General features: G+C 34.6%; 2 protein-coding genes across 33 annotated transcripts in view; both read left to right on the top strand.

Annotated features, from left to right (window-relative positions):
• The window catches only part of LOC131692185 (protein muscleblind), a 782,320-nt gene that overhangs the window by 742,428 nt on the left and 13,666 nt on the right, over positions 1 to 26,226 (top strand). For 16 of the 32 annotated variants that reach the window (XM_058979064.1, XM_058979081.1, XM_058979066.1 and 13 more), the window contains 4 exons: positions 36 to 218; positions 1,480 to 1,521; positions 2,038 to 2,164; positions 25,327 to 25,385. In XM_058979064.1, coding sequence (XP_058835047.1) covers positions 36 to 218; positions 1,480 to 1,521; positions 2,038 to 2,164; positions 25,327 to 25,385 — 411 coding nt within the window. The remainder of the gene's footprint in view (positions 1 to 35; positions 219 to 1,479; positions 1,522 to 2,037; positions 2,165 to 25,326; positions 25,386 to 26,226) is intronic. The other 16 variants (XM_058979078.1, XM_058979084.1, XM_058979089.1 and 13 more) reach the window with 6 other exon arrangements.
• LOC131692190 (uncharacterized) lies at positions 2,171 to 10,667 on the top strand. Its single transcript, XM_058979094.1, has one exon. It carries the CDS (start codon positions 2,431 to 2,433, stop codon positions 3,370 to 3,372), a length of 942 nt encoding a protein of 313 aa, XP_058835077.1. The 5' UTR covers positions 2,171 to 2,430; the 3' UTR covers positions 3,373 to 10,667.

The following is a 26,226-nucleotide window of genomic DNA, read 5'->3' as shown; positions in this document are numbered from 1 at the left end:
CCACCGAATTCCGCAAAAAATCCCACAATCTATAGACTGCACCTGTGTCCGCTGCGGCTGCTGTTGCCGCTGCTGCCGCCGCCGCTGCTGCTACAATGGGCACCCTGCCACCGCCGCCGCCGCCAACCGGGGCTGTCACTTCGACATCCTTAGCGATTGGCCAGCCTCCCCTGGAGGCTGGCAAAAAGCGTGCAGCCGAAAATGACATGATACAAATGGTACTTGCGTTGTTATTTCTTCCGTTTCCGTTTATTTTCTTTCTTTTTCACTAGAATTTTGTTTTGTTTCTGATTGTTTTTCCAGTTTCCACTCACTTCTTATTGTGTTTTCTTTCGTTGTGGTTCCAAAATAAAAAACAATATTTTATTTACTGTTATCTGTTCGTACCACCACATTTGCTGTAGCTTTCGCATGCTTCCGATTGTGTTTGCTTTTTAAAAGAGAAATAATGAGAGGATTATCTCTATACGTTTGATCTGAAGTGTACAAAGGAGATCTTGGAATCGAAGTTGCTAGCATGTATGCTAAACACGTACATAGATAAAATATATTCAACACAATCATATTTTAAACCTATATTTTTTGTTGCTGCCAAGTATTTGTATATTTTCATTGCGTGCAAACGGCATAACATCGTTACTCTGTACAAACGCGCTTCTAGGGTATGCGTGAGTGGATGTGCGAACTATGTTCTTAATATTTTTCAGCTGTGGTAATCAGCCGTATGAATATGTGTGTATGTGTTGCGCCTTTTCGAACCAATGGAGAATATCAAAATTTCAAATATTTAAATTGTTTTCATCATAATACTCGCTAGATCAGGCAAAGTAATCAAAATCAGTAATTTATCCAATATTACTCACCATCAGCAAGGAGAAAAAACACCATAGGAGAAGCAAACATCCTCGCAACTTGACTGATGATCTAAAAAGCAAACAAAAATCGAAAAGAGCTTAGTGTCATTTGAGTCAGTGAAACCAATCGTTACGCTGAGTAATGAAGTAATCTACGAGAATATTTGACTTAATCTCAATAGTTTTATCTTCAGTTTTATTTCTTGGTTTCATTTTCTTTAATTTCTTTTCTTTCTGTATAAAGTCACTCAACTATTATTGTTTAGTGCCGCTATCTGTACACCTGACTAATGAGTGTTTTATTTTTCTCGCTTTTTCTCTCTTCTCGCAAAATACATTAAACAACAACAACAAACACGCACACACAAATCATTCCACATTCTCACTCAAATTCCCCGTCCCAATACATGCACTAATGACATCACTCCAAACAAAATGTGTGTGTGTGTGTTTGTATGCGTACCGCCAATTATGTATGCTTCAAATATCTCTGGGAACGGAAACAAACACCAATCCACATATTTACCCACACGTGCGTGCTGCTTTTCCTCTGTACTACTACTACTACTACCACTACTACTCCACTCGCCAAACTACAATACCACTGCACATTCGCACCCACCAGATGGACATGAAAACGATGGGATCTTTTTACTATGAAAACTTTGTAAGTAACCATGCATATTTCCCCTTTTTGGTTATAATTTATTTTCGTTGATTGATTTCGTTTAGTTTGTTTTCTTATTTTGCGTAATCTCTAATGTAAGTGCGTTTTGATATTCATTTATGTATCATTTATCATAGGACTCAATTTCCGTATATGTAGATAGAAGTCAGTGAAATAAGATGATTGGAGGATTGGTGTCTTGGCTAAAGGCTTAAACATTTGAATAACCATCGTTGAACGGTTTACTTTTTAGTAAATTGAACTCATTTTCTTTATGCAAGACGCTATAGTTTGAATAGCTACTCTATACTACTATACCTCGCTATTTCACTTTGAAAGATCCTGTATGACTGATAAGTGCTAATTTGTGAAAAAACTCATTCCATTATTGTTTTAATAAAAAAATGCGCAAGTTATTAATAAAAAAAACTTTTCTCAAACAAACTTTTTCCACTATTCTTCTCTTCTAATTGTGGCCTCCCAAAACCAAATGTGGTGTGCAAATAACGTGTACAGGCTTTCCCGGGAATGGTCCCATACAAGCGAACGGCTGCTGACAAATCGGGAATTCCGGTCTACCAGCCAGGCGCAACAACCTACCAGCAGCTGATGCAACTCCAGCAACCATTCGTGCCAGTGTCATGTGAGTACCCAACACCCAGTCCTTCAGCTACAGCTGCTACTTATATTCCACAAACATCCACAGCAACCCTAATTGCTAATAACAGTAGTAGTAATAGTGCTCAGAGCACTAACTTGACCAGTAGCAGTTATTATACTAGTAGTGGTAACAGTGTTAATAACAACAACAGCAAATTAAATAATAAAAATACAACACTTGTTAAGTCACTCTCCTTGCAATCGGTTTCCTCAATAGGGGCAGGTTTGAATCACATTTCTAACGGTCAGATGCACTCAGATAATGACCTCAGCATTAAAACCGAGACCCATCTCAGCGATAAGGAAGACACATCTGCTAGCGAAGCTAATAGCGCTTCGCTGCTGACATCACCGGCTATTTCGACCTCTAGTTCGCTATCTCAACCGCTTGTAAGCACCTCGTCCACTCAATCAATCCCTGTTCCAATAACCAGCACAATGCTATCCTACTCCTCTGCAGCTCATATTAACAATTACACTGCAGCTGTCGCTAGCATGCAAGCCCAAGCCCAGGCTGTTCATGCTGCCCACCAAGCAGCGGCTGTAGCTCAAGCTAACCAAGCTGCAGCTGCTTCTGCCCAATACACTGCACACTATACCGAAGCAGCCAATCTCGCCAAAGAGGTTGCCCAAAAGAATTACGCTAACGCACTCAAAATGGCGGCCGTATCGAGCGCTCTTACTGGAAAGCCACTAACTGCTCTCAGCTATACTGGTGTCGCACTGAATAAAACGGGGATGCTGCAACAAAACCAGCCGTACCTCACTGCTGGCGCAACAACAGTTGCTGCTCCATCCGTGGCACCTGCCTATCCACCACCTCGCATCGGTACACCTGCTACTCCACAGCAGGCTATGCTTCCAGCGCTTACACGTCCACCGCCGCCCATAATGACGCAAGCTGCCTACGCACACATGCTACGTCCACAAATGCCAGCCAGTATGGTTCACAATCCGTACGCAACCGCCGCTGCTATGGCCCAGCATCAGCTCATGAACCAAAGTCTGATGTATCCAGCCTACCAGGCGGCCGGAGGTTATCAGTTTGCCAGCCCAATGCACACTGCTATGCCTACTGCTAATCTTACCGCGATTCCCGGTGCGATTCCCCAAATGCAACAAATAGCAGCAAATCCCGCATCAGGCAGTGCAATGGTTTTGAATCCCTACAAAAAGATGAAGACGTCGTAAGCTCTGAATAATAACAGCAACCTAAGATACCAGTAGCATGCAACCAAAATCACCCACACACGCACATACATCAATTGCCATACGAGAAAGCACATGCTCACTAGAAACACACGTGAATGCACACAGATGCATCTATCTCACCATTAATCGTTGCCATGTTTTAGCGAAAAACTCGCACTCTAATGAAAGAGGAGAAGAGATAAATACAATAAGAAGATAATGATGATAGTGCCTGAAAAAAAACACACTTGGAAGACAAAAAAAGAAAAGCCACCAAGCGATAGTGAAATTGGAACATAACAACAGTGTAACACCATTTTATGTAAAACAGAACAAATACAGATAGTGTACAAACAGTATGCGGTCATTTGAAAGCTAAGAGTAGGAGATATTAAACTATTGTTTATATTGAGTGATCTTGTCACTATGGTTAAGTATAAACTTGAATAGCAGCGCTTATTATTCGTTCTGCAGCAAGATGAAGTAGATCATTTTAAGTGCAATTTTCTTCGAAGATAACGGTTCCAAGATGAACCCTAAAGGTCATAATAGATTTTGTTTTCACGGTTTCAAATTTGATTATTTTGTTATGTTACGGGTAATTTGGGTAGGTACAAGGGGTGTGACACAACAGCTTGATGAAACAATATAAACCGCAAACATTAGGAAGATACAATTTTGACTTTAGATAAAAACCAACACGAATAGCACATAAAACTGCTGTGTGATGCCCTTTGAAAACGAAAACTTTTCTTGTGTATACAAAGAAAAATCAAAATAAAAAACTGTGATAGCTTGACAAGAACAAAACCGCTGCGCAAAAACAATACCAACACATTGATCGATTCAATTGCACAACTACGATACACACACATTTAACACACGTTCTGTTTCTCCATGGAACTCAAAATGACATTAACATATTTCTTTAACATTCGTTTTTTTTGTTTTCGTCGTCTGAGAAAATTTTGTTGGCAAATGAAGAAACAAAGCAAGTAGGATATTTTAAGAAAATTAAGCATTAAGCAAGTCAAATTTTGGACATTATAGTCAAGCTAGCTGAACTAACATAACCCGTAGGAAAAATGTGACGTTTTAAAACGAAACCTAGAAGTGCATTTTGTTTTCATTTTTTGTTTAACACTTAAATAATATAGGAAACGAGAAATCGGATCTTACTTAGTTTTCATTGCTGTTAAATAACCCAGTAGATGGACAGTGCCGTATTGATTGTAGAGTTATACGTAGATAAATATTTGTAAATAGTCGAAAACGTCCCATGGAAATATCGTTGTGATAAGTTTTTTTTTATCTTCAAACTGATTTGGAGTTCCTTTATACTTTTTCATTTTCTATATTGATGCATACAATAACTAATTGTTATTACACACAAACTAGGATCTAGCATCATCAAACCTTAACATACTGATGATTAGATGACTAATAACAAAACCTATATTGAAAATAATCGAAAGGTTGTGTATCCTATAAACAACAGTGAAGCAAAATAGCCCAGAGAAAACAAAGCATACCCACAACGCGCGTGATGGAAGCAATGGTTTCCAAACACAATACACATCTTACATCAGCTCTTGGAATTGCAGTTCGAAACTAGTAGAAATCTACACTATCAATCTAAGAGAGAGAGATAAAGCGTGCTTTAGAAGTATTAATACTATTACAACTGCTACTATTAGTACTGCTACTGGAAAAAATAAACAATCGTTTGATGTAATTGAATAAAACGTAAATATAATTTCATGGCTTCAATAATTTTACAATTACAACTCGAGCAACGCTATTGCTACTACTATTACTACTGCTACTACTGATGTCGAAAGATTGTAAAAACCTAAAAGTGGGAATTTGGAAAGAAGTATCGCTTGTGTTGATAAAAGTAAATCAAGTAGTTATCTATTCCACCAGTAAAGAAATAACACACCCACGTTCCCATTTGCATATTAGGGTATATATTTGTACATGTTTGATAACAGATAGTGTAAACATAAAATTCTTAACGTACGCATTACACTTAACTACGCCGACTACGTTCTACATATTTATAGTCTAGCAGATTTGATTTGTCGCGTGATTTTGGATAAAATAAAAGTAAATATACCGTAGTTGAAGTATAGTATCCCAATGCTAAAAAATAAAACTATGTAGAGTTATACTCACCTAGAACGACAAAACCTAAACAATCATTGAACGAAAAAAAATTACATTGATAATAAACAAACAAAAAGTATGATAACAGTAGTTTTACTCCCTCCTAAATTCTATATAATTACTGTTAATGGTAAAACAAAACTGCATGAGTATGAAAACTATCTGGATTCGATGAAACTAAGTCAAAATACGGAGAAACATCCTTCATGAAAAGTACAGTTTAGTTATACAAAAATCCACAAATTAAAATTGCAACGTCGATACTAGGTGTAAAAATGCTACTACTAGTTACTATACTGGTTCTAATTCCTCCTTCGCAAGTACAGTGAAAATAACAGTAAAAGTACTGAGAAAAGCATTATTTAGTGATTAGTTATTTTGTTGCATTTTTCTATTTAGTTTAGTTTCGCTGTGTAAAATTTGTGTAAAATTAGTCCTGTTGTTCAGTGCAAAGTTTTTTTTAAGGCAATAGCAACGGGTTTTAGTTTATTCTTTGTTTGTGTTTGTGATTGATGAACTTCGTATAACTAAATAAAGCTATTGCAATTAGCAATTAAAGCTGAGAGTTTCGTTTGAATTATTTTCACTGGAATCTTTGGTTACGTAATGTAAAACTTTTGTCACGCCTTATACGTTCGCCTGGTATACATTTCCTAGATCATTTGAACGCATAGAAAGCTTGTCATAGTCATCACAATAATGCATTTTCACATACAACCTCCATCGCATCCATAATTGAATTCAGAAAACTACAAACGCTTAATTCAGTCGATTCCAATTATGCTTTTTTCATGGTCTCGCCTTGCCACCCCTCGCTTTTTCTCCATTTATTTTAGCTAAAAACAAAAGCAGCAGTGTAAGTGCCGAAAAAACTCATGGTATTTGTTTCCTATATAATTGTATCTAAGCTGAAATAGCTACAATATTTACTGCGCTTAAACAACGCCTACTAACATCCATTGTTCCATATTCTTTCAACACTAGTAACAAGGTTCTAGAATTAAGTTAAATTTAATATTGTATCTCTCGAGTAATTGCATATCAAGTTTGATTGGAAACCGCCAATACATTTATTTTTATTTTTTATTTTATCAACACACGTCTCGCTAACAGAGTGAGCAAAAAGCAACACATAAAATTTCGACTCATAATGGTTCATGGTTAGCTAAGTAAAATAAAACTGCTTTGTTTATTTAGTAAATGGGATTTGATTTAGTGAATTGCTATTTATGTATAGATTTCTTTATGCTTCACACTTCTAAAACACGCATATCTAAGCTAAGAGTCGTGTATAGGTATCATATATCAGTATAAACCATAAGTACTTAAATAGTTTGGACAATTTATCGATTAGTCTCTTGTTTATCTATTTCCAACTGTTCAACTTTACGTTAGCCTTAACCACAACTCGTAGTTCACACACACACTCAATTTGATACAACGGCACTAACATACAATCGAAATACGCTAGTTGGCCTACTTTGTAGGTGGTTTTCAACTAGTTGAGCCATTCAAATACAAAAAACTAAATATCAAAATCTCATGTCAAATAGGCTGTGATATTCAAACAGAGAAGTTACGATCACATACGAATAATTTTATACATACATCATCCGACCTAACTAACGAATTCGAGGTGGTAATACAATAAGCGGGGTAAAACTGGATTTGTAACTACAAGGTAACCTATAATAAAAAGCCCAAGTTTTTAAAAAAAAATTATGATCGGTCATAAAAAGTACTCTACAATAGGCATGATTTCTTATTTAAACACTATTATGAACATTTTGGTGTTCTTTTAGTTTACCTTCACTTTTTTGAGGATTTGAAAAATGCCAGCTTTGAGCAGTTTTTATTGGAACTTAGACCCATTTAATATGCTTTTAATCAACAAGTTGGGTTCTTTCTCGTTTTCAAGTTGAAATGCTCACACCTGCTCGAATGTGAAAAATACCACATTCCACAGATGGTGTTCAATACTCTGATACACACATTTGTGTAAAAGCCCAAACAATATGCTTCATTAATGCAGTACTGACCCGTTTTTATCAATCAACCAAAAATGTTGTTTGAAGAAACGTGGAAGTTGATAAAATCGGGAATTTTTTATCTCATTTTTTTTCATCCAACATAACGCTAGTTTACAAGAAAAATGAAACTTAAGAAAAAGTATTTTTAGACTAATTTTAGGTCGCTGAACACGAAAACAATATTCATTTTTTTGTTCAAAGAAGCGATTGTGTAATTTTCTCAAAAAACTCGTTTTTGAGTACTTATTTTAGTTTTTGGTCAATATTTCGTGTCAAAATCGTTCAAATAATTTAGTCAATATGCAGGTTGAAAGGTGCCGAGATGCCCTTTCCAAAAACATATAATATGTGTCGATCATATGTAAAAATTTTAGTGCTGCAAGCGACCAAAGTTTAAAAAAAGTTCATTTTTGACTATTTTTAAAAGTTAATCATTTTTAATTGACTTTTTACAAAAAAAACAAATTTTTTTCGGACCTTTTAGAATCTAAAATGACAGATAATATGTTTACGTTAATTTTAAGCCTAATATCGGTTGAAAAATGCTGATGCTATGGCTCATTGAGAGAAATAGAAAATTTTGTGATTTTAGTAGGCCCTGCCCTGGTGCGGCGGTTTAGAGGGTGTAGCACTTGTCTCACAAGCCAGTCGTCAAATATTATCGGGAAGGAGTCTCAGTGGGAACATAGCACTAGCCACGTAATGTTCTGTGAACTGAGAATCGGCTTCAAAGCCTGTTGAAGCAGAAGGCGAAAATTCCAAATTCAAGCTCGAGAAGACAGTACCCAACACAAACAATAACTATCAAGTATAGAAGATTATTTCAGCCGAAAGTATGCACGAAAAATAAAAAGTTACAATTTTCACTCAGTGCTTCATACCATCTATATTTTTCATCCAATTTTTGTGATCATTGGCTTAAAATTTATGCAAAAAGATTATTTATCTTATTAGATTCTAGAAGATTTTTCTTCTGTCCTTTATTTATTGTAAAAAATTAATTAGAAATATGCATTTTTTTAAGAAAAGGTCGAACATTAGACTTTTTAACTTTGGTCGATTGTAATCATAATAAATGTACATTTGATCTAAGCATATTATACATTTTCGGAAATGGCACATCAATACCTTTCAAACTGTTTCGATCGGATCCTATTTGAACGAGATATTGACAAATAACTAAAATAGTGCCCAAAGGTTCACCTTTTTCAAAGAAATCATGAAAATGCTTCTTTAAAAAAATGGACATTGTTTTCGTATTCAGCGATCCAAAATTAACTTAGAAAACACCTTTTTTAGCTTAGCGCGATTCCCTTAAAATTGGTAAAATCTGTCACATTAGATTCTGAAAATATTAATAATTAATTTTTCTGTAATAAAAATTAGAGCAAAAACAAAAAACAGGAAGCAAAAGAGAAATGTTTTGTTTGTTTAATAAAAAAACTAGAACTTCTTTGAAAGAAAAATTTAGTATGATTTTCGTGTTCAGCGACCCAAAATTAATCTAGAAAACACTTTTTCTCGCAACTTCATTTTTCTTAAAAACTAGTGTAATATTATTTAAGACCAAAAGAGAATATATGAAAAACAGAACAATTTTCACTCAGGGCTTAATAACATCAACAGTTATCGTATTTTCGTGATCCTAATTAAAATTCAAGTGAGAAATTTGTCTGTCATATAAAATTTTAAGATTTTTTTGTCGAATAATTTTTTTATGAAAAATCAACTAAAAATGAGTTATTTTACCAAACATTACTTTTTTGACTTTGCTTGCTCTTAACCCTAAATTGTTGATATTTAATTCAAACATGTTGTTATACGTTTTTGGAATGGGCACATCAATACCTTTCGAATGGTGAGTCGATTGTGTTAATCGGAAGATTTGTTCTTGAGATATTGACCAACAACTGCACAAAGTGCTCAAAAACACGTTTTTCAAAAAATCTCAAAAACGGTTCTTTGAAAAAGAAAATGGATATGATTTTCGTGTTCAGCGACCCAAAATTGACTTAGAAAACACCTTTTTTCTCAACTTCATGCAATCACCTCAAAATTTGTAAACTAGTGTAATTAGAGGCAACCTGAGATCTCAAGTTGTCTGGTTGCAGAATAATTAATTCTAATGCCCTTTTAGTGCTAAACATTGTAGTTAAACGAATCATCCAAAAACTGATTATCTAACCTCCAAGCATATGATCGATCTAAAGCATTTCCTATTATGAATGACAATGTATTCTGTCGATGAAATTTAACAGTTAAACTTCTTCCACTGTCATTCTACGCCCTTCTTCCAAAACTGATAGCTGATAAAAACGAAGATGGAAATTATATTAGCGATCTGAAAAAAAATAGTGCATCAAATAGAGCTCCACCATTCAAAATTACGTTTCCAATATAATTAGTCAAGCTTTCAACTAGAAAAATTCGTTTTTATGAAAAATGCTCAGTGGGAAAATTCTACCTATGACACAGCATTCTTGTTAAGCGAGCAATTTTGGTTTTACTTGAATAGGAATGGATTCGTTCGCCATATTTTAAGTAATTGGATGCGATGACAGTGATAAATAGTTTTACAGAATCGATCTCCCGACTGTAGTTGTTAACATCGTACCCACCTCTTTGTTCACGAAATTTTCTCTTTCCACAAACTTAACATTTACTTTTTGAGATATTTTACTAGTAGGACAGACATGTGTAGAATTTCAACAATGGGGAAAACAGATTTGATTTTTTTAGAGTTTCAGAACAGACCTCACACTCTTTGAGACAAATATGCGCAAAATTGAATCATTCGGACGGGTGTTCACAGACAACCGCCACTGCAGTCGATTATGCAAAATCATGAACATGATTTACTCATGACTATAGAAATTCCACTCCGGCAGAAAAATTTACTCTGTCAGAAAAATCCAACAGCAAACTAATAGATAAATACCACGTTAACGGAATAAGATATTACGAAAATTGTGAGTAAGGTTCTGAAATCATGAACATCGTACAACTGTCGGCTCTTTTAGTTGATATAGTTTATACAAACCAGTGAATCCCCGAATCATGAACAAAACTAAACATGTCCAGGGAAAACCACAAAAACACAACCAAACATTGGAATGTAACACCATGTAAATTTTTGGGTTTTCATGAATACGACAATTTATACTTAGTGCCGGAACTTATGAACGATTTCCTTGAATCATTTAGTTCACGAAATCGCAAGTTTTTATAAAATTATGAACGGATTTTTGTATCGTGTATATACAATTTGCTATATACTTGCTTCATCATAATAAAACAGTATAATCACGAATACTATGACTACTATCATACTTAAAAGATAAAGATTTTGTGCCTTCGGGAAAAGAAATTTTTGAAAAACCATCCCGCGAGCTTTTTCCTCTCAACAATGAAACAGTAAAACAATAAAACCACAAAAACGAAAATAACCTGAAAATTGTCCAGCATTCGTGTTTGGCAAATAAAAACTTAAATCCATTGTCACAATTTTAACCCTAGAATTCGAACAAAAATTACAAACGATTTCGGAAAGAATGAATTCGGAAAGGGGTAAAAAAGGATCAATACTCTATATTCGAACAGCTACAGGAATATCTTGAATGGTAGACTCAGCAGAGGTAGCATGCATATATGCCGACTGCTCTAGATTAGGGATGATCCATAAATGACGTAGCATTTTTTTAGTGATTCTTAACACTCCCTTCTCCCCTCGTAGCATTTCGTCACAAACCTCTAAATACCCCCTGGTAATTACGTAGCTTGACGGTAACTCTGCCCCCCCCCCCCTTGTCACGGTAATTTTTTTTAGAAATTCTATTCCCCTTTAAAAAAGCTACGTAGCATGACATGACCCCCTACCCCCTGTTGTCACACATCATCACAAAATACAAAACTCCCCCCTCCCCCATATAATGCTACATCATTTATGGATGATCCCTTAGCGGTATGCAAAGTCTCCAATAAAACTACAAGTCTGCATAAATGTTAACGACAGGCAAGAATAAGCGAGGGTAAGCCGTAGTACACGAAAGCACAAAAACCAAACCTAGGCCGATCTTAACTGACAGAAGGATTCCGTTATCATTAAAAAATGTCAATTGAAACAATACTAAAACAACCTACAAGCTCAAAATACTGTTTTAAGTACTGGTTCAGTGTATTGTGTGACCAAAAACTTTCAATTTATCAATAGCCAGCAAGTATTTAGAGAGACCGAAACCGTATCTACACACGCTTTGAAAAAAACCAATATTCGACGTAAACAAATTTGTGACGTTCTGTGTGATAATAGAGTTTTACATGTTTTGACATGTAACATAAAATATTGTGTCTCTATTAATGAGAAAACTTTACTATTCTAGTAAAAGCACCCAACTTCCCAGTTTCGAATATTTATGATATGGAAAAAGATACAAATCACAACAAATCGATGGAGACTAGGGCATTGCAAAACATTTTTTAATTCTCAAAGCCCCCCCCCCCCCCCTCTCATATTGTGACAAATGTCAAAGTCAGCTTGATTTTACACATAGATTTTTGCAATTAACGGAGGCATATAGACACTATTTGCTGGCACATAAACCTCATGTGTGTATTTACAAGAAATATTAATCTTACATTCACATTTCATAACTATTAGGCACATAAGACCCCATTCTATAACAATATGCACATATAACTTATGTGTATGCATACATAGTTTATAGAGTTGACACATAGAAGGTATGTGTGCGCGTGATAACAATAGCATTTCTTCTTCAAATGAATTTTAAGCGGTTTGAAGCAAATAGAATTAACGTTTGGATTTTTTTCAGTGTAGACTCCCGACCACTTCGCTTGAAATTTTTGAAATTGGTACTAAGGGAAAATATGGAGGTAAAATATATTAAATGCTATAACTTTTGAAAAATACGAGTAAGTTGGGTACTGGGTCTGAAACTCGAGATTTCAAGCGAGACCGAGTGTTAACTCAGACAGGACGAAGTGACATTTCAAGAAAAAACGAGTTCAAAGCTTGAATCGCAGCATTCTTTACGTTATAATTCGAAATGAATGTTTGTCATAATTGATGCTTATTGCAATATATTCCAAATCTGCAAAAAGTCGATAGTAGACGAGGAAATTCTTTATCCAGTGCTATCATTATCTCACTTTTTGAGATTTTGCGGTTTTGCGGTCCGATCTGACTTAACACGGACCATATACGATACAACTCAGTTCGTCGAGATCTGAAAATATCTGTGCGTTAGTGTGTTTTTGTACTAAGGTTTAAAATGATTCAAATGCTTAACCTGTAGTGCCTGTTGTTTATCACACATTTCTCTGAGCCCTTTAGCTCCCGTTTCCGTAAGCTTTGTCGCGATCTACTCGGATAGTTATTACCCTGCGACGAATCAACCCAATTCCGACTAAGAGTTTCTCGGCGGCGGAATTTCTCCCCATACCGATGCCCGTTGTGTAAGGCATTTAGTACCTTGTTTTGTCCCGACATACTCGGGTGTCGATGTCAGTCCGACTAACTCGTCCACACTTAGGTTCATAGGATGTTCTAATCTAAATGCTTCGACGAACACATCCTTGTCGGAAATCGATGTTTCGCGTGTCCGCTCCTTTATCTGTTTCCTGTTCCCGACGATGTACCGGAGGTCTCCTGTCAGTCCAGGGCTGCAGAAAGTGACATCGTTGGTGGATTCCCGGCTCTCTCTGCGGTATGTGCTGATGATACCTAGCAAGATCTACATTTAGCCTCGATCACTGGTGGCCAATCATAGTAGATATGATTACATCGATTATTTCGTAAGTCTCATATTCTGGGAATATTCCGGAACTAAAGTCTAGTCGGTTCCTCGGAACAGGCTAATTCGATTTTCATAGACTTAGTCCCAAATGGAAGGTTTAAAATTTTGCTGGTAAACTTCGCACGAATCGGACCTATAGCTGCGAAAATACGATCTGAATACTACGGTCACATATGAAATCGTTAAATGTCAGCCATATAATTTTTAAAAAAATATTTGTAATAGCCTTACGTATCCACCAAATCGAATTCGAAAAGGATTGTATGATTTATAGTGATTCATGTGTTAATATCAAACAAAGTAGTTTTTATTATTGCTAACCTTCTAAAGGATAATAAAACATTCACCTAGATATTATGTTTAACTTAACTCGAACCGTTGTTACTTTCCAATGAATCTGAAATGCACTAAACATTTTTTCATTCATAATACCCGATAGAACGGATACCTTCTTGTGAGTAATAAAATGAGAAGAAACAGATTAAAAATAAATTTTAAACGCAAAGAAAAATAAATCATTATGTAAACAAAGTTGTGTTTTTAATAAGTGCCTAATGACCACAGACAAAACATTCGTAGAAAATATTGAAACAGTATAGAAGAATCAACTAACGAGAAAAAAAAACAAAACAGGCTTAAATACTTGTTTTCAGCATCGCTCGAAACTGGGATTCAAATATCTGATAGTCCAGTTTTAGGTGCGGAAATCGTTTTACTATGAGATTGATGGATTAATTACTTCAAACACTCACATAGCTGTGTATCGAACAAAAGCTACCACTTGCAAAAGAGATCTCTCAGAGTTTTACGTTTCCTAGGTTAATCATGGAGTATTGTGGTGTTCTCGAAGGTAAAGTAATAGTTGCGAACTGGAAATAATTTAAATATCTATCGTTCAGCAACGCAGGATTCTAAATCCAATAGTCGGATTGGTAGTTTCGGGAAAGTGCGAACAATAAGGATTGTGAAACAACTTTACGTGATAATGTGAATTGAGGAAAAATAAATCTAGGAAAGTAAGATCATACTGTATAACTTAGGCAAGATTTGTAAGTTGAAAACTAATACTAACACAGATAAAATTTGTATTTGAAGAAAAACACTATGAAAATTGTAAAACAAACCATTAACTATTACTTATATTGATATATAGCATTACTATACCATTAGTTTATATTACTAAAAAAGAAAAGTGCATGTAATAAAAAGTAATTGTTTACATTTCAATGAAAATATAAAAAACGCCAATATTATTTGACATTTGATTTGGTTTCGTAACGCAAGTGCTGTATTCGGTTTTCTCTCTATATATACCTATATGACAAATTTTGTTTCCCTGAAAAAGTGTGGCTTGTAAATAGATTTGGTTCACGTATTGATTCGCTGCCTTAATTTTTCTTTACTTTAATTATCTTTCTCTATCTAATCATACACTTATTAGTTTAACTTTGGGACTTTTATAGAAATATTCCTAGTTTCAATCTGTTTGTCCTCATACTCAGACATAAATATGTTTAGGTTTCGCGTAATGCGCGTTCTCATCAACCAGATTGTTCAACATCCAATTGTTCAACAAACATCGTATTACTAGTTGTTCTATCGATTTGCCGAAGCCCTCAAGAATATATTTATTACAGCTACTGCTCGTTATTTAGAAGAAACTTTGTGTGCTTTAAGCAAACTTTTATGACTATATGATAGATGATGAATTCCGACAATCTATTCTACCGAAGCACCAATACCATTACACGTAAACTCGCATAGGCTTATCATGGCACCGACAGAATTTCATGTAAAAATGTACAAAGCCTTTCGTGTGAATAACATGTTAGCATAAAATCAATAAAAAACCTGTTTTTAGCCAGTTCAGAACATATTAGCATGCTGTTATGGGTATCTTAATCTATGGATTCAAGCATTAGTGCACTATCGATCGAATGCGCTTTCTGCCTCGTTATTCGTAGATTGCTCCAGTTGACAGCTATCATACACTACACTAATATTTAACTACAGGAGCAATCTACAGTTACACAGCCTAGTTCATTAGTATTAAGAAATGCTACTTTATATATATATATATATATATATATATATATATATATATATATATATATATATATATATATATATATATATATATATATATATATATATATATATGTATATATATATATATATATATATATATATATATATATATATATATATATATATATATATATATATATATATATATATATATATATATATATATATATATATATATATATATATATATATATATATACGCACAACCACAGTTATTTTGATTGATAACTCAATATGATATCTGTTTGAATTGATCGGTGTTAAAGTAAGACTGGACTAAGTGACAATTTATTGACTTCCAGAAAAACGAGTTTCATGTTTGAATCGCAGCATCCGTTACATTATGATTGGATATCAATTTTCGCCATAACTCCTGCTTCTTGTTACATATTTCAAATTTGGCAAAAGTCTAAAGTTGATGACGAAATTCTTTATCCAGTGCTATCATTATCTCATTTCTTGATGTTTCGCGACTTAGTCCAATCTGACCTAACACCAACCAATTGAGCTATCTTCATTCGACATCGGTACTACATCACTCTCATTTAACCCCCCCCCCCCCTCCCTCCTGAATTTTTGATAAGATGTAATTTATGTCGGAAATGTGTCAACAATTTCCGACAAAACTGTAACTACTCAAAAATAAGTAAAAGTGCCTGAGGCAAGTAAGAAAGATGCAGTACCATTGTCGAATGAGAATAGCTCGCTTCTATCAGACACCTCATCGAGCCATCCTTCAAATTTTACTCATTTATGAGTAACGGTGCTTTTTGTTTCAATGGATAGCTGATAATAAGCATGTACTTCCTATACAGATACACTATAACGGTTTTATCGCAGCACATCGCCCTGAAGATTCCATATGAGTTTCATAGTAATCGTACACGTTTTGAATAGCAGCTGACGAAGCTAATTTATTTATTTTATTCATTTGGGCCCTATTTCACCTACACCCAAAACCAACCCGGTAAGAATCACGTACTGTAATACAACAATTCCGTGCTCAAAGTTTGAGATTAGTGTTAGTGAGTGTTTTGGTGTTGTTGATCAGTAGCAAATAAAAAGCAAAGCTGCTAAAAGAAAGTCGTCATGGTTCAACAAACTTATAAGAGGCGTTTATTTTAAAACAAAAATCGCTGAATATTGAATAGAAAAAAATATATAGGTATTAGAGTAATGATCAAAAAACGTATATTCCATTTTTACCCGGCATGCTAAGTGGGAGAGATAGGCACAATTACTTGAAATTACACACTTAATTAGGATAGTATTTTAAGCTGTTTAAAAGTTTTTTTTTTAATTTGGGAGTTACAAATTCAAAATTTTGAAACACTGGAACTTGAAGAATATAGTGCCACAAATCTTTAATCCGTTATGATGAAAAACTCTCAGTAGTTTTCGTATTGATTTAATCAGTCTCCTTGCTGTACAGAGCGCACAACGCGGTTATCGGTTTTCTTGATTAACTATTTCGAGTCTTGCTGTATGATATCCAAACGATTATTAATGTTGAAGATATAATAATAATGCACAAATGTAAGGACGACACAGAGAAAGAAGAAGGTAAAGTTCAAAAATTTTTAAAAAAGAGACAAGTGGGACGCAAATAAAAATATTCAGTGAATTATCAACTTAATGTTTGATTGCTCGCAAACACGCAACTTACTTTTGAGCCATGCTATGCGAACATTTACCCTATACAGTTGGCATTGGTATCATTACTTAAAAATGTTTATTTCTAGAATTAGGAACAAAATATTGAACAATTTATTAATACGTTTTAATGGTAGTATGTTAGAGGTAATAGCCAGCCTAATCAAATTCGTTTAAATTTTTTTTTTCAAACGTTATTTTACGACAACAGCTAGGTATGAACCTTTTCTAAAATGCTAGGTGCGAACCTTCTCTAGTAACAATGACGCAATTTAAATTACTTTAACAAATATGTTCATCATTTTAGCATAGTTTGTTTGCAGGTTGACGCGAAATTCAGTGCAAAATTTTCAAATTCAAGAATCCCGAACATTCCAATGCTTATTACTATATTTGAAATCTTATCGTCGTTTGATTTAAATAGAGTAATTTAGGTGTCGTGAAATTTGTGTACTTTTGATAAGAACCCACATTTTCTGACATATCAATTGAGTAGACCACAATATAAATAAGTTAATGAAAGAACGAAGTCAGTGATGAAGTTCTTTTTACTTTTCGAACGAATCTAAACCCCGTCTGGTGATATGTGTCGATTTGGTCATTCTACTGCATATTTCATGAACATGTTACACACGGAAAGAGAACCTTTAATTGTTGAACGGTCCAGTTTAAGGGGTTATATACAAATTTGGAGCTTGCTTGTATTGTGGTGCACTTGAACCGATCCGTTCAAGTGCACCACAATACATTTTTCTTCAATAATCTTTTTAGTTTTTGGATTTCAATTCAGCGGTTCGGCTTGGTGAGTGTTTACCACACACACTCAATTCAGTTCGGTAATTTTCGCACAGCTGAACAGTCAGTAAAATTTTTCTACTGATAATTCAGCAAAGTGGCTTTAATTTACTAATTTTCAGCGATATATTTTCCGAGTTTCAGCAAAACAAGCGTCACTTTTACTGAGATCTTGGTAAAAGCTTTGTTAGCTGAGTGCTCGGCTGTGTAAAACTCGGTAAAAGTTGCGATAAAAGCTGGAGTTCGGTAGTTCAAAATTAAGTCTGCAAACCTCTGCCAAAAGAACTCGCTTCGGAGGATGGGCCATAACTCCGACAACCTTGAATATTTTTTAATTCAACTTGTTTTTTTTTTATCTTCGATAGTTCGACCAACGAACTGTCTTTCGCTTTTTCAAATAAAATTTGTATAAAGCACTTCAAAAAAATCACGAACTTAGCTCACTTTTTCGCCACAACTTTGTGTATAACCCCTTAAGGGAAAATGTTTGCTCTGAAGATGATTAAAAAACCGATGGAAGAGTTTATCTATCCCCCGGGGAGCCAACATTCCGGAAGTCCCGGAGTAACTAGCGAGATAAGGAAAAAAAGCTTAGTCTCTAATCCAAAACTATTGACGGGGTTTCAATTGAGCATCTGCTGCCACTAATCTATTTCAAACTATCTGATTGCGTCATAATACATGGTATGGTCAAATTTCGTACCGACGAGTACACCATTCCAAACGTAAAGCTTGCATAGAGAACTGAAACAAAATGTTCCAATAAAACCGAAACCTCGGATCCATTAGATCGTTGTAAACAAACCTGGCGGATTTGGTATGTAATGCGTGGAAAGCATTGCGATTGAAGTTAAAAAAAATTCATTATTTTATGTTTGCAAACGAAGAATAAAAGTGTATACTGATAATGCGATTGTAAATATTCTTTAATTCTCGCGCTTCAAAACTATACCACAATACTAAGCAATTTATCAAAACAAAAATATTTGTTTTACGCGTGACTCCACGAGACCCTCACTTGGAAAACATTCATTCAAACCAAAATAGTGCAATTAAGCGAAATACCACCACCCAAAGTTATTAGCAAATTTAAAGTTACTCGAAATTCACACTTAACTCCTGGTAGCCAAACTCCACGCGTCTCTTTATTTGTATCATTGTCACTGACACAAACAAGTCTGCTAATATATTGAAATACGAGACAGGTGACGCAAACATAGAAGTACAATAGTTTTAATAGCATGGTTTATATATGTATGTAATGGTATTGGGGTGTAATGTTCAACCGTATGTTACCTTTGAATTGGTATAGACAATAGTTTACACAGCAGTAGATAATTGAAAAATAGTCTGAGTTCTTTTCAAGTAGAAATATTTATCAATTTGAATAACAGCTGGTTAGATGACTTAAATTAAAATTAGTCAAACGGCATGTCTGAGTATCTTGAACCGACTATTTCCCTTCCATATTACACTCCTTAGTTTCTATCCGTGCATCTATTTAAGATTCTTCTTTCTTGTTATTGTTTACAATTTTGCCTTGTCTCATGCAGACAAAGTCGCCGTTACTTTTGTATATTTCATCGTTTTCTTCGTATGTGTTTTATAGTTTCTTTCGGAAAAGGTGGGATGTGTGTTCTCGTATCAAACTACAACAAAAAAACAGCCATCAACCTGCCTTCATCCGCTACTGGAAAAAGGCATCTGTTTCCTAGGCTATAGCAACGTATTTTCTACTGTTTCGCATACATATATATTTCACCATAAATTCCACCATATATATCTATTAGTCTATATTGAGTCTCTGTAATTGGTTGACCAGTGTGTGAAAAGTACATCAAAATTGTTTTTTATTGATTTGAGAATGTATCTAATTCAACCTCTACGCCAACCCATAAACACACACACACATGTATATATATATATATATATATATATATATATATATATATATATATATATATATATATATATATATATATATATATATATATATATATATATATATATATATATATATATATATATATATATATATATATATATATATATATATATATATATATATATATATATATATATATATATATATATATATATATATATATATATATATATATATATATATATATATATATATATATATATATATATATATATATATATATATATATATATATATATATATATATATATAAACGCTTCGGCTGATGTTGCGAGCATAGGAGGTAAGAGTTTGCACTGCTATTTGCTTATATTTATTTAGAACTCATTTTCATGTCGTTGACTTTAATACACATACAAACACATTTCATAATCTATAGATTCGTTTGTGTTACTAGAGAGAGAATAATTGATATGCTATTTTCAGTTATCCTCGCCATTATAGTTTTCGTAGATTAGAAATAGTTACTAATGTTATCATTTATAACTCATTATTTTTCTTTTTGCGTTTTATTTACAGACACCGAACACACAACCGCTAAACGCTAACCATATAACAATAGAATTTAAAGCCTCATACCACGCCAAAACTTGCACACAGCAATCCAAATAATAAGTCAAATTATTCACCACCAACAGCCAAATACACCAGCAAATGACAATATCTTGGTTTGATTGCTTGTAGTTCATTGGCATAATAATCGCTTTTATATTATTATATTCATTATTTGAAATATTATGTTTAATTTTCAGCACATTTTATCGCTCAAAAATTGATCACACCTTTTACCGCCCGAAATGTGTATTCATTGTTCCCTTTTAACAATCTCCCATTCATCCACATTTGTCATTGTAATCAAACAATCAATAAATTCTCTTTGTCGATCGATGTAATAGAACCCTCAACGTTCCTATCATTATCTGTCATTCACTGCGATCCTCGTTAATCATCACAACTATATACCAAAATAACAAAACAAAACCCCGATTGCTATCCTCATCATCTCGTCTTTTATCTCTCTCTCTATCTATCTCTCTTTCCCCTTATTATAATACCCGCTTCATATTGACTGTGGCTTTTAAAAAAAACCGCATAAAAGACGTAAAATTTAGACGTATTTAGTTAGAACTTAAGGGTTCCACTACAGAACCATTTCCGTATTCAGTATTTTTATTATATATTTGGTACATATTATATAATGTAACTGCAGCGGTAAAATAAGTTTCAATGGCTTTAGTGTACACGTATTGAGAGCCCGAAGCGATCGTGTTGGCCGATTCAGACTATCCCCCTCTTCCAACCCCTCGGAGTCTGCTACTGGTTAATTCTGAATTCTAATGACGCTTAGTTTGTGTAGTATTTCGCTTTCTCTTTACGTTAGTGATTTATTGATTAGTTTGTGCCTTTATTTAGACAAAGACTGTCGTTCGATTGGTGTTGGTACGTCAATTTGATTACGGTTCGTATTGTCACGGTCTAAATGAGATACAACCCGTTGACATGTATTACTAGTGACACATTTGTATTCCTCGAAATACCCATCAAAAAACATTTGGACAACCGGTTGGTTCATAAAACCTCAAATGTAGAATTGCTTTTTCTGGAATGTAATTGAAATTCACAGAATTATAATATTCCTATGGAATAATATAAAATTTGACTGGATCATAAAAAATACTATGATATTTCATCAATCATACTCCGAAGACGATATTATATGCCCAATAACCCTGTTTTAAATCTTTTAGGGAATAAAATAATACATATTATTAAACTTTTTCTATATTCGTTGTGTTCAATTTCATGACCATTATCAAATGCACATAATTTCATAAGATCTTATACACATGGGCCTATTTGTTTTTGTGTGAAAATCCTTTTTTCCTTAATCCCTACTTACGATTTCACGTCCTTAGGATGCTTCCGGTGTGCCTTTTTCATGATGGCCCAGTATTTCTTAATTGTCCGTAATTCTGGTACGTTCAGGGGCACGAAATTGTTCTCCTTAGCCTTCTACCACACCAGACCATCCTTCGAGTAACGGTACGAGGCCAAATTCGGTCAGAAAGGCGTAGTACCATCGTGAGACCTCAGAAGTACGGCATTCTTCCAAGTGCACCTGTCCATTGACCGCTCCACTCGTCACGAAGTTTCCATTTCCACACAAGCATATTGTCTGCCCAATCATGTATTTTTGGCAAACTTAGACATCCTATGCTTTATAAATGCGCCAGGAACGTCAAACTTATGACGAACAGTGAAGAAAAGGAGCCCAGGGATCTGACGGAATACTGCGTTCACATAAGTCTCGCCTCCCATGATGGTTTCGTCAACAGCTGTGTGTAGAACTTCCGCGCATTTGATTTCCCCTTAGTATTCGTTCGTTCATCACAATTATACCCCTTCTTGGCTTTGTTTTAGGTGTAGCCTTCAAAATCAAATAAGTGACCCTTAACTTTTCTTGTGAATGGTAATTTAACGAAAAACCATGGTGTGCAAAATCTCTGGAATTGGCACTTAGTTCGCTTCGACGCAGCACAGGTCATTTGTCACAAACAGACTCGTGTGATTTATGAGAAACGACGATTGGTTGCCGCCCCAGGATGCCTTTTCATTAAAATATATTCATTTTTACAAGAAATAGTTTCGAGGACAGTGCGGATAAAAGACAAGAGCGTCGCACGTAGTTTTATATCTCTCAGTGCTTTCTCATGAAGTTTTTAAATATATAGCTGAAATCTCACACAAACTAGCTAGGAACTATCCAAGAGAATATGTTTGCATGCATTTTTAGGAAAATACGCTGTGAAAATAAGAAAAATGGTTGGACCTACAGCTGTTGTTTCAAAGCGTTTTTAACTGGAAATAACAGGTCATTCGACGTGAAGTGCCAGCATCCACACGATTTTTTTCCAAGGCTCATATGAAAAAATCTCAGCTTTTGTAGCTATTCTATCTTACTATGAAGCCTCCTTAGTTACGACATCCATGAAGCTTCCCTAAGTTATGACAAATTGTCGAAAAAGTTCACAGATTTTACTGAAAAGCTTAGGGTAGCAACTAATTAAGTGAATGTGAATTTTCACGTGCGAAGATATAATGGTTCCAGATGCTAATCACGATTATAACGAGTCGAATTTAAAATTTTGTGTAATTAATTCATATAAGCTATTTATTTTCACGCATAGAGGTCTTCAATTACCTAGATGATGTTGCTTTTATGAGATTAGATGTTATTAGATGAATTATTGTTCAGTTACTATACCTTTGCACATATTTCTCAAAGAGCGACTGTTTATTTATAAATTATGGAAAATAGATTCTAATTTATAGAAAATAAAAATTTTGCAATGAATTGACGACATACTTGCTCGTGAATTTCAGTAAAAAAATAGATATTACAAAAAAAACGAAAAGAAATGAAATTTACTAAGAGTCATAGCTTTATTTAATATGTTTGACCCAGGATTCGTCGAAAGCCCAATATTACGCAACGTCGTCCATTAAAATGCATCCATCATATTTGGCCAAAACATGCTCTTATAGCTCCCTGGCATAGTTTAAAGCAACCAGATTTTGTTTCAGCGTCGGGTTTTCGTGTTTGCAGGCACAATACGACTGAAAACCTTCTCATATACAAATTCGTAAAGCTGTAGGTACTGTGTGCCAAAGTAAACTTTGAGTTCAAATATCGGCCGGAAATCAAAGTATTACTTATTATTTTCGCTTTCGAAGTATCCAGTCATGTCTCTTTTAAATTTGTTTTGAGTTGCACGATCAAACGGTAACGTTTATGCACTGTATTCACAGTCGATTTTAAAAATATGGAACGTCATTCAGGTCCTACCTTAGATAACTTTGGAACGTGTTTATGATTGATGAAATTTTCACCACTAAATATATGTTCAATATGCTGTATTGTGCTTCTTGCTACGATAACCAGAGACGTTTCAGTAATTAAAAGGGCATGTCAAAATTTCAAACTCGAAATTTTAGAATATGTCTCCATGTCCACCTAACCGGAAAGTTTTGGCAACATTTCTAAAATTTTACAAATAGAAAATATTACGGGAAGTACAAAATGCTTTGATATATGGCGAACATACGTTGACAAAAAAACTATTCCAATATGTTTGCAAACCACTAGAAGTGTAATTATTGGATGTTTTGAGCGGCTGTCTCAGTATTGTTTAAGGAAAATGAATGTTTGTTTATTGCCTGACGTTTCGATCTTTGGTTGTGTGGTTTTTCAAGGGAAACAAGGTCCATATGTTTTTTGCTATGGTGTCATCGTGCAATTGGTGTACGAATTACTCCCGTTTAAAAAAAAAACTCACAATCATTCGGTAACCGGATCACCATCAAAGGCAGTAAATTGCGTCAGCGAGATTTAGATTTGGTTAAAAACTCATTTTTACTATATTTAAAATGATTTTGCTTCTGTTTTTTTTTGTCAATTTACCACTCTACTTGTAAAATAGTCACTAAAATGCTGGTCACTATATGCTTCTTTCTCGAAGGACATTACATATTAGTCACGTCGGAAAAACATTCCAACACTTTATTTTTTGTCGTCTGAAAGCAAGTGAAAAATCTCAGTTTGTTGTAGATACAACTAGGATTAACATTAAATTAAAACATAGAACATAAATAATATCAATGTGAATCCGCTTGACGAACCCTATCGAACCTTTCGAGATTCAGTTTTGCTTGATATCGTATTTGTTGTTTTTGTTTTATTTTCGTATACAAAACTGCTGAACACATCATTAGAAACCTAATCTGCACACCTTTGCACAAAAATTTTGAATCGATTTTAATTAATGAATATAAATGAGTAACTTTTATTTCAAATGTTTTTATTGCTTTATTTCACGCCTCCGATCATTTCACTGGAATACGAAATATATTTTCATTCGTTTACGCTTATTTGATTAAACGATGACTTTTTATATTGACAACAAACCCTACACGTGCCGATCAACGGATCAAAAAACATGCGAACTTAACGACATACTTGTTTTTCATTCTTTAAATACCCCCCCTTTAAATACCCTCTTTATGGCTTTCCGTAAATGGTTTTTCATCGAAATTTTCCCCCGAACCTAATCGCGGAATCACTGCGTCCATTGTTGCATGCGCCTTGCAATTTGTCCCACAACTTCCTACATGACCCAATGGCATTTATTCAACCACCACCCACTCCTTATGTTTTAAATGGATGTATCGGAATATAATCTATTTCATTACAATCAACGTCCTCTTCTTATATTGTTCATTGATGATGAATCTCGCCTGCAAACAAATTCCACTACACATTTTCCACCCTTACGCGCATTTCGGTCTACCGCCGTCGATTCAATGAAAAAAACAAACACTGCATCGGGCCGATTGTACGGCATAAATCGTCGTAATTAAATAAATCGAAAAACTACCCTTTCGACTAACCAACAAACAGCATCACCTACGATACCTTTGAATGCTCCTTACGTTATCTACACCGACGCCAATGGACAGGTACAGGTTTTCGTGCTTAAGTTGTTTGCGTAATCCAAATGGTACAAATGTTCATTTCAAATATTTTTTTTAGTTGGTCGCTTGTCCCAGACTATTTCGCCTTTTAGTTGCAATAACTCCTACACGCTTTTTAGACATAAAAAATCCTGGAAAAACAATCCTCCCCCTATCTGAAACATATGAATGCGCTTTTTCGAAACAAAACAACCCGGCCAGCGCTGCAGCAGCTTTACCGTGCCTATTTTCTGTTAGCATCTTCAGTGAATTCGGCCGCTTGCTTGGTGGCAGCAGCACTGCTTGTGTACTATTTTTCTATTGTTATACTTTGTTCGAATACTCCATAGCGGTTCAATAGACACACCCCCACACCTTGTTCTATTGCCTTCAGCTTTCTGTTTAGACTATTGTCGGGTAAACTCAGATTTCTACTCGATGGGCTGCCGCTGAAGAATGAAGAATGCCTGCTGCTTGATATCTATTCTCACACGAGGAAAACAGCTTCACTTACTAACTGTGCTTTTTATTTCATTTTATATTTTGTTGGAGAAACAATGCTGGCTTTTTTATCATTTTAAGTGGTTTCGTTTAACCGATTCTGTTGAGATGATTAAATCGACCAGAGTCTAATATTCGATAGGTCCAATATGATAAAAATAAGTCCCCAGAGCTAGGCAATCATCAGTCAGAGCAAAAGACAAAACACAATAGAGAAGACAATAAATGTAGCCACTGTAATAATCGAAAATGTCGGATTTGAAAATTTAGAACAAATAGCGTCAAACTGTGGATTATCTCTAAATCATGAACGTTCACTATTGTCAGTAAAATATCATCCTTCTAT

This window comes from Topomyia yanbarensis, chromosome 3, assembly GCF_030247195.1.
Source record: "Topomyia yanbarensis strain Yona2022 chromosome 3, ASM3024719v1, whole genome shotgun sequence".
Classification (NCBI taxonomy): domain Eukaryota; kingdom Metazoa; phylum Arthropoda; class Insecta; order Diptera; family Culicidae; genus Topomyia; species Topomyia yanbarensis.
Note: the sequence above shows the minus strand (reverse complement) of the source record. Positions and strands in the feature narration are given on the sequence as shown.

What these genes read in the sequence shown, in the direction of transcription:
- LOC131692190 (XM_058979094.1), top strand. Translation starts at nt 2,431, where the DNA reads ATGCACTCAGATAATGACCTCAGCATTAAAACCGAGACCCATCTCAGC.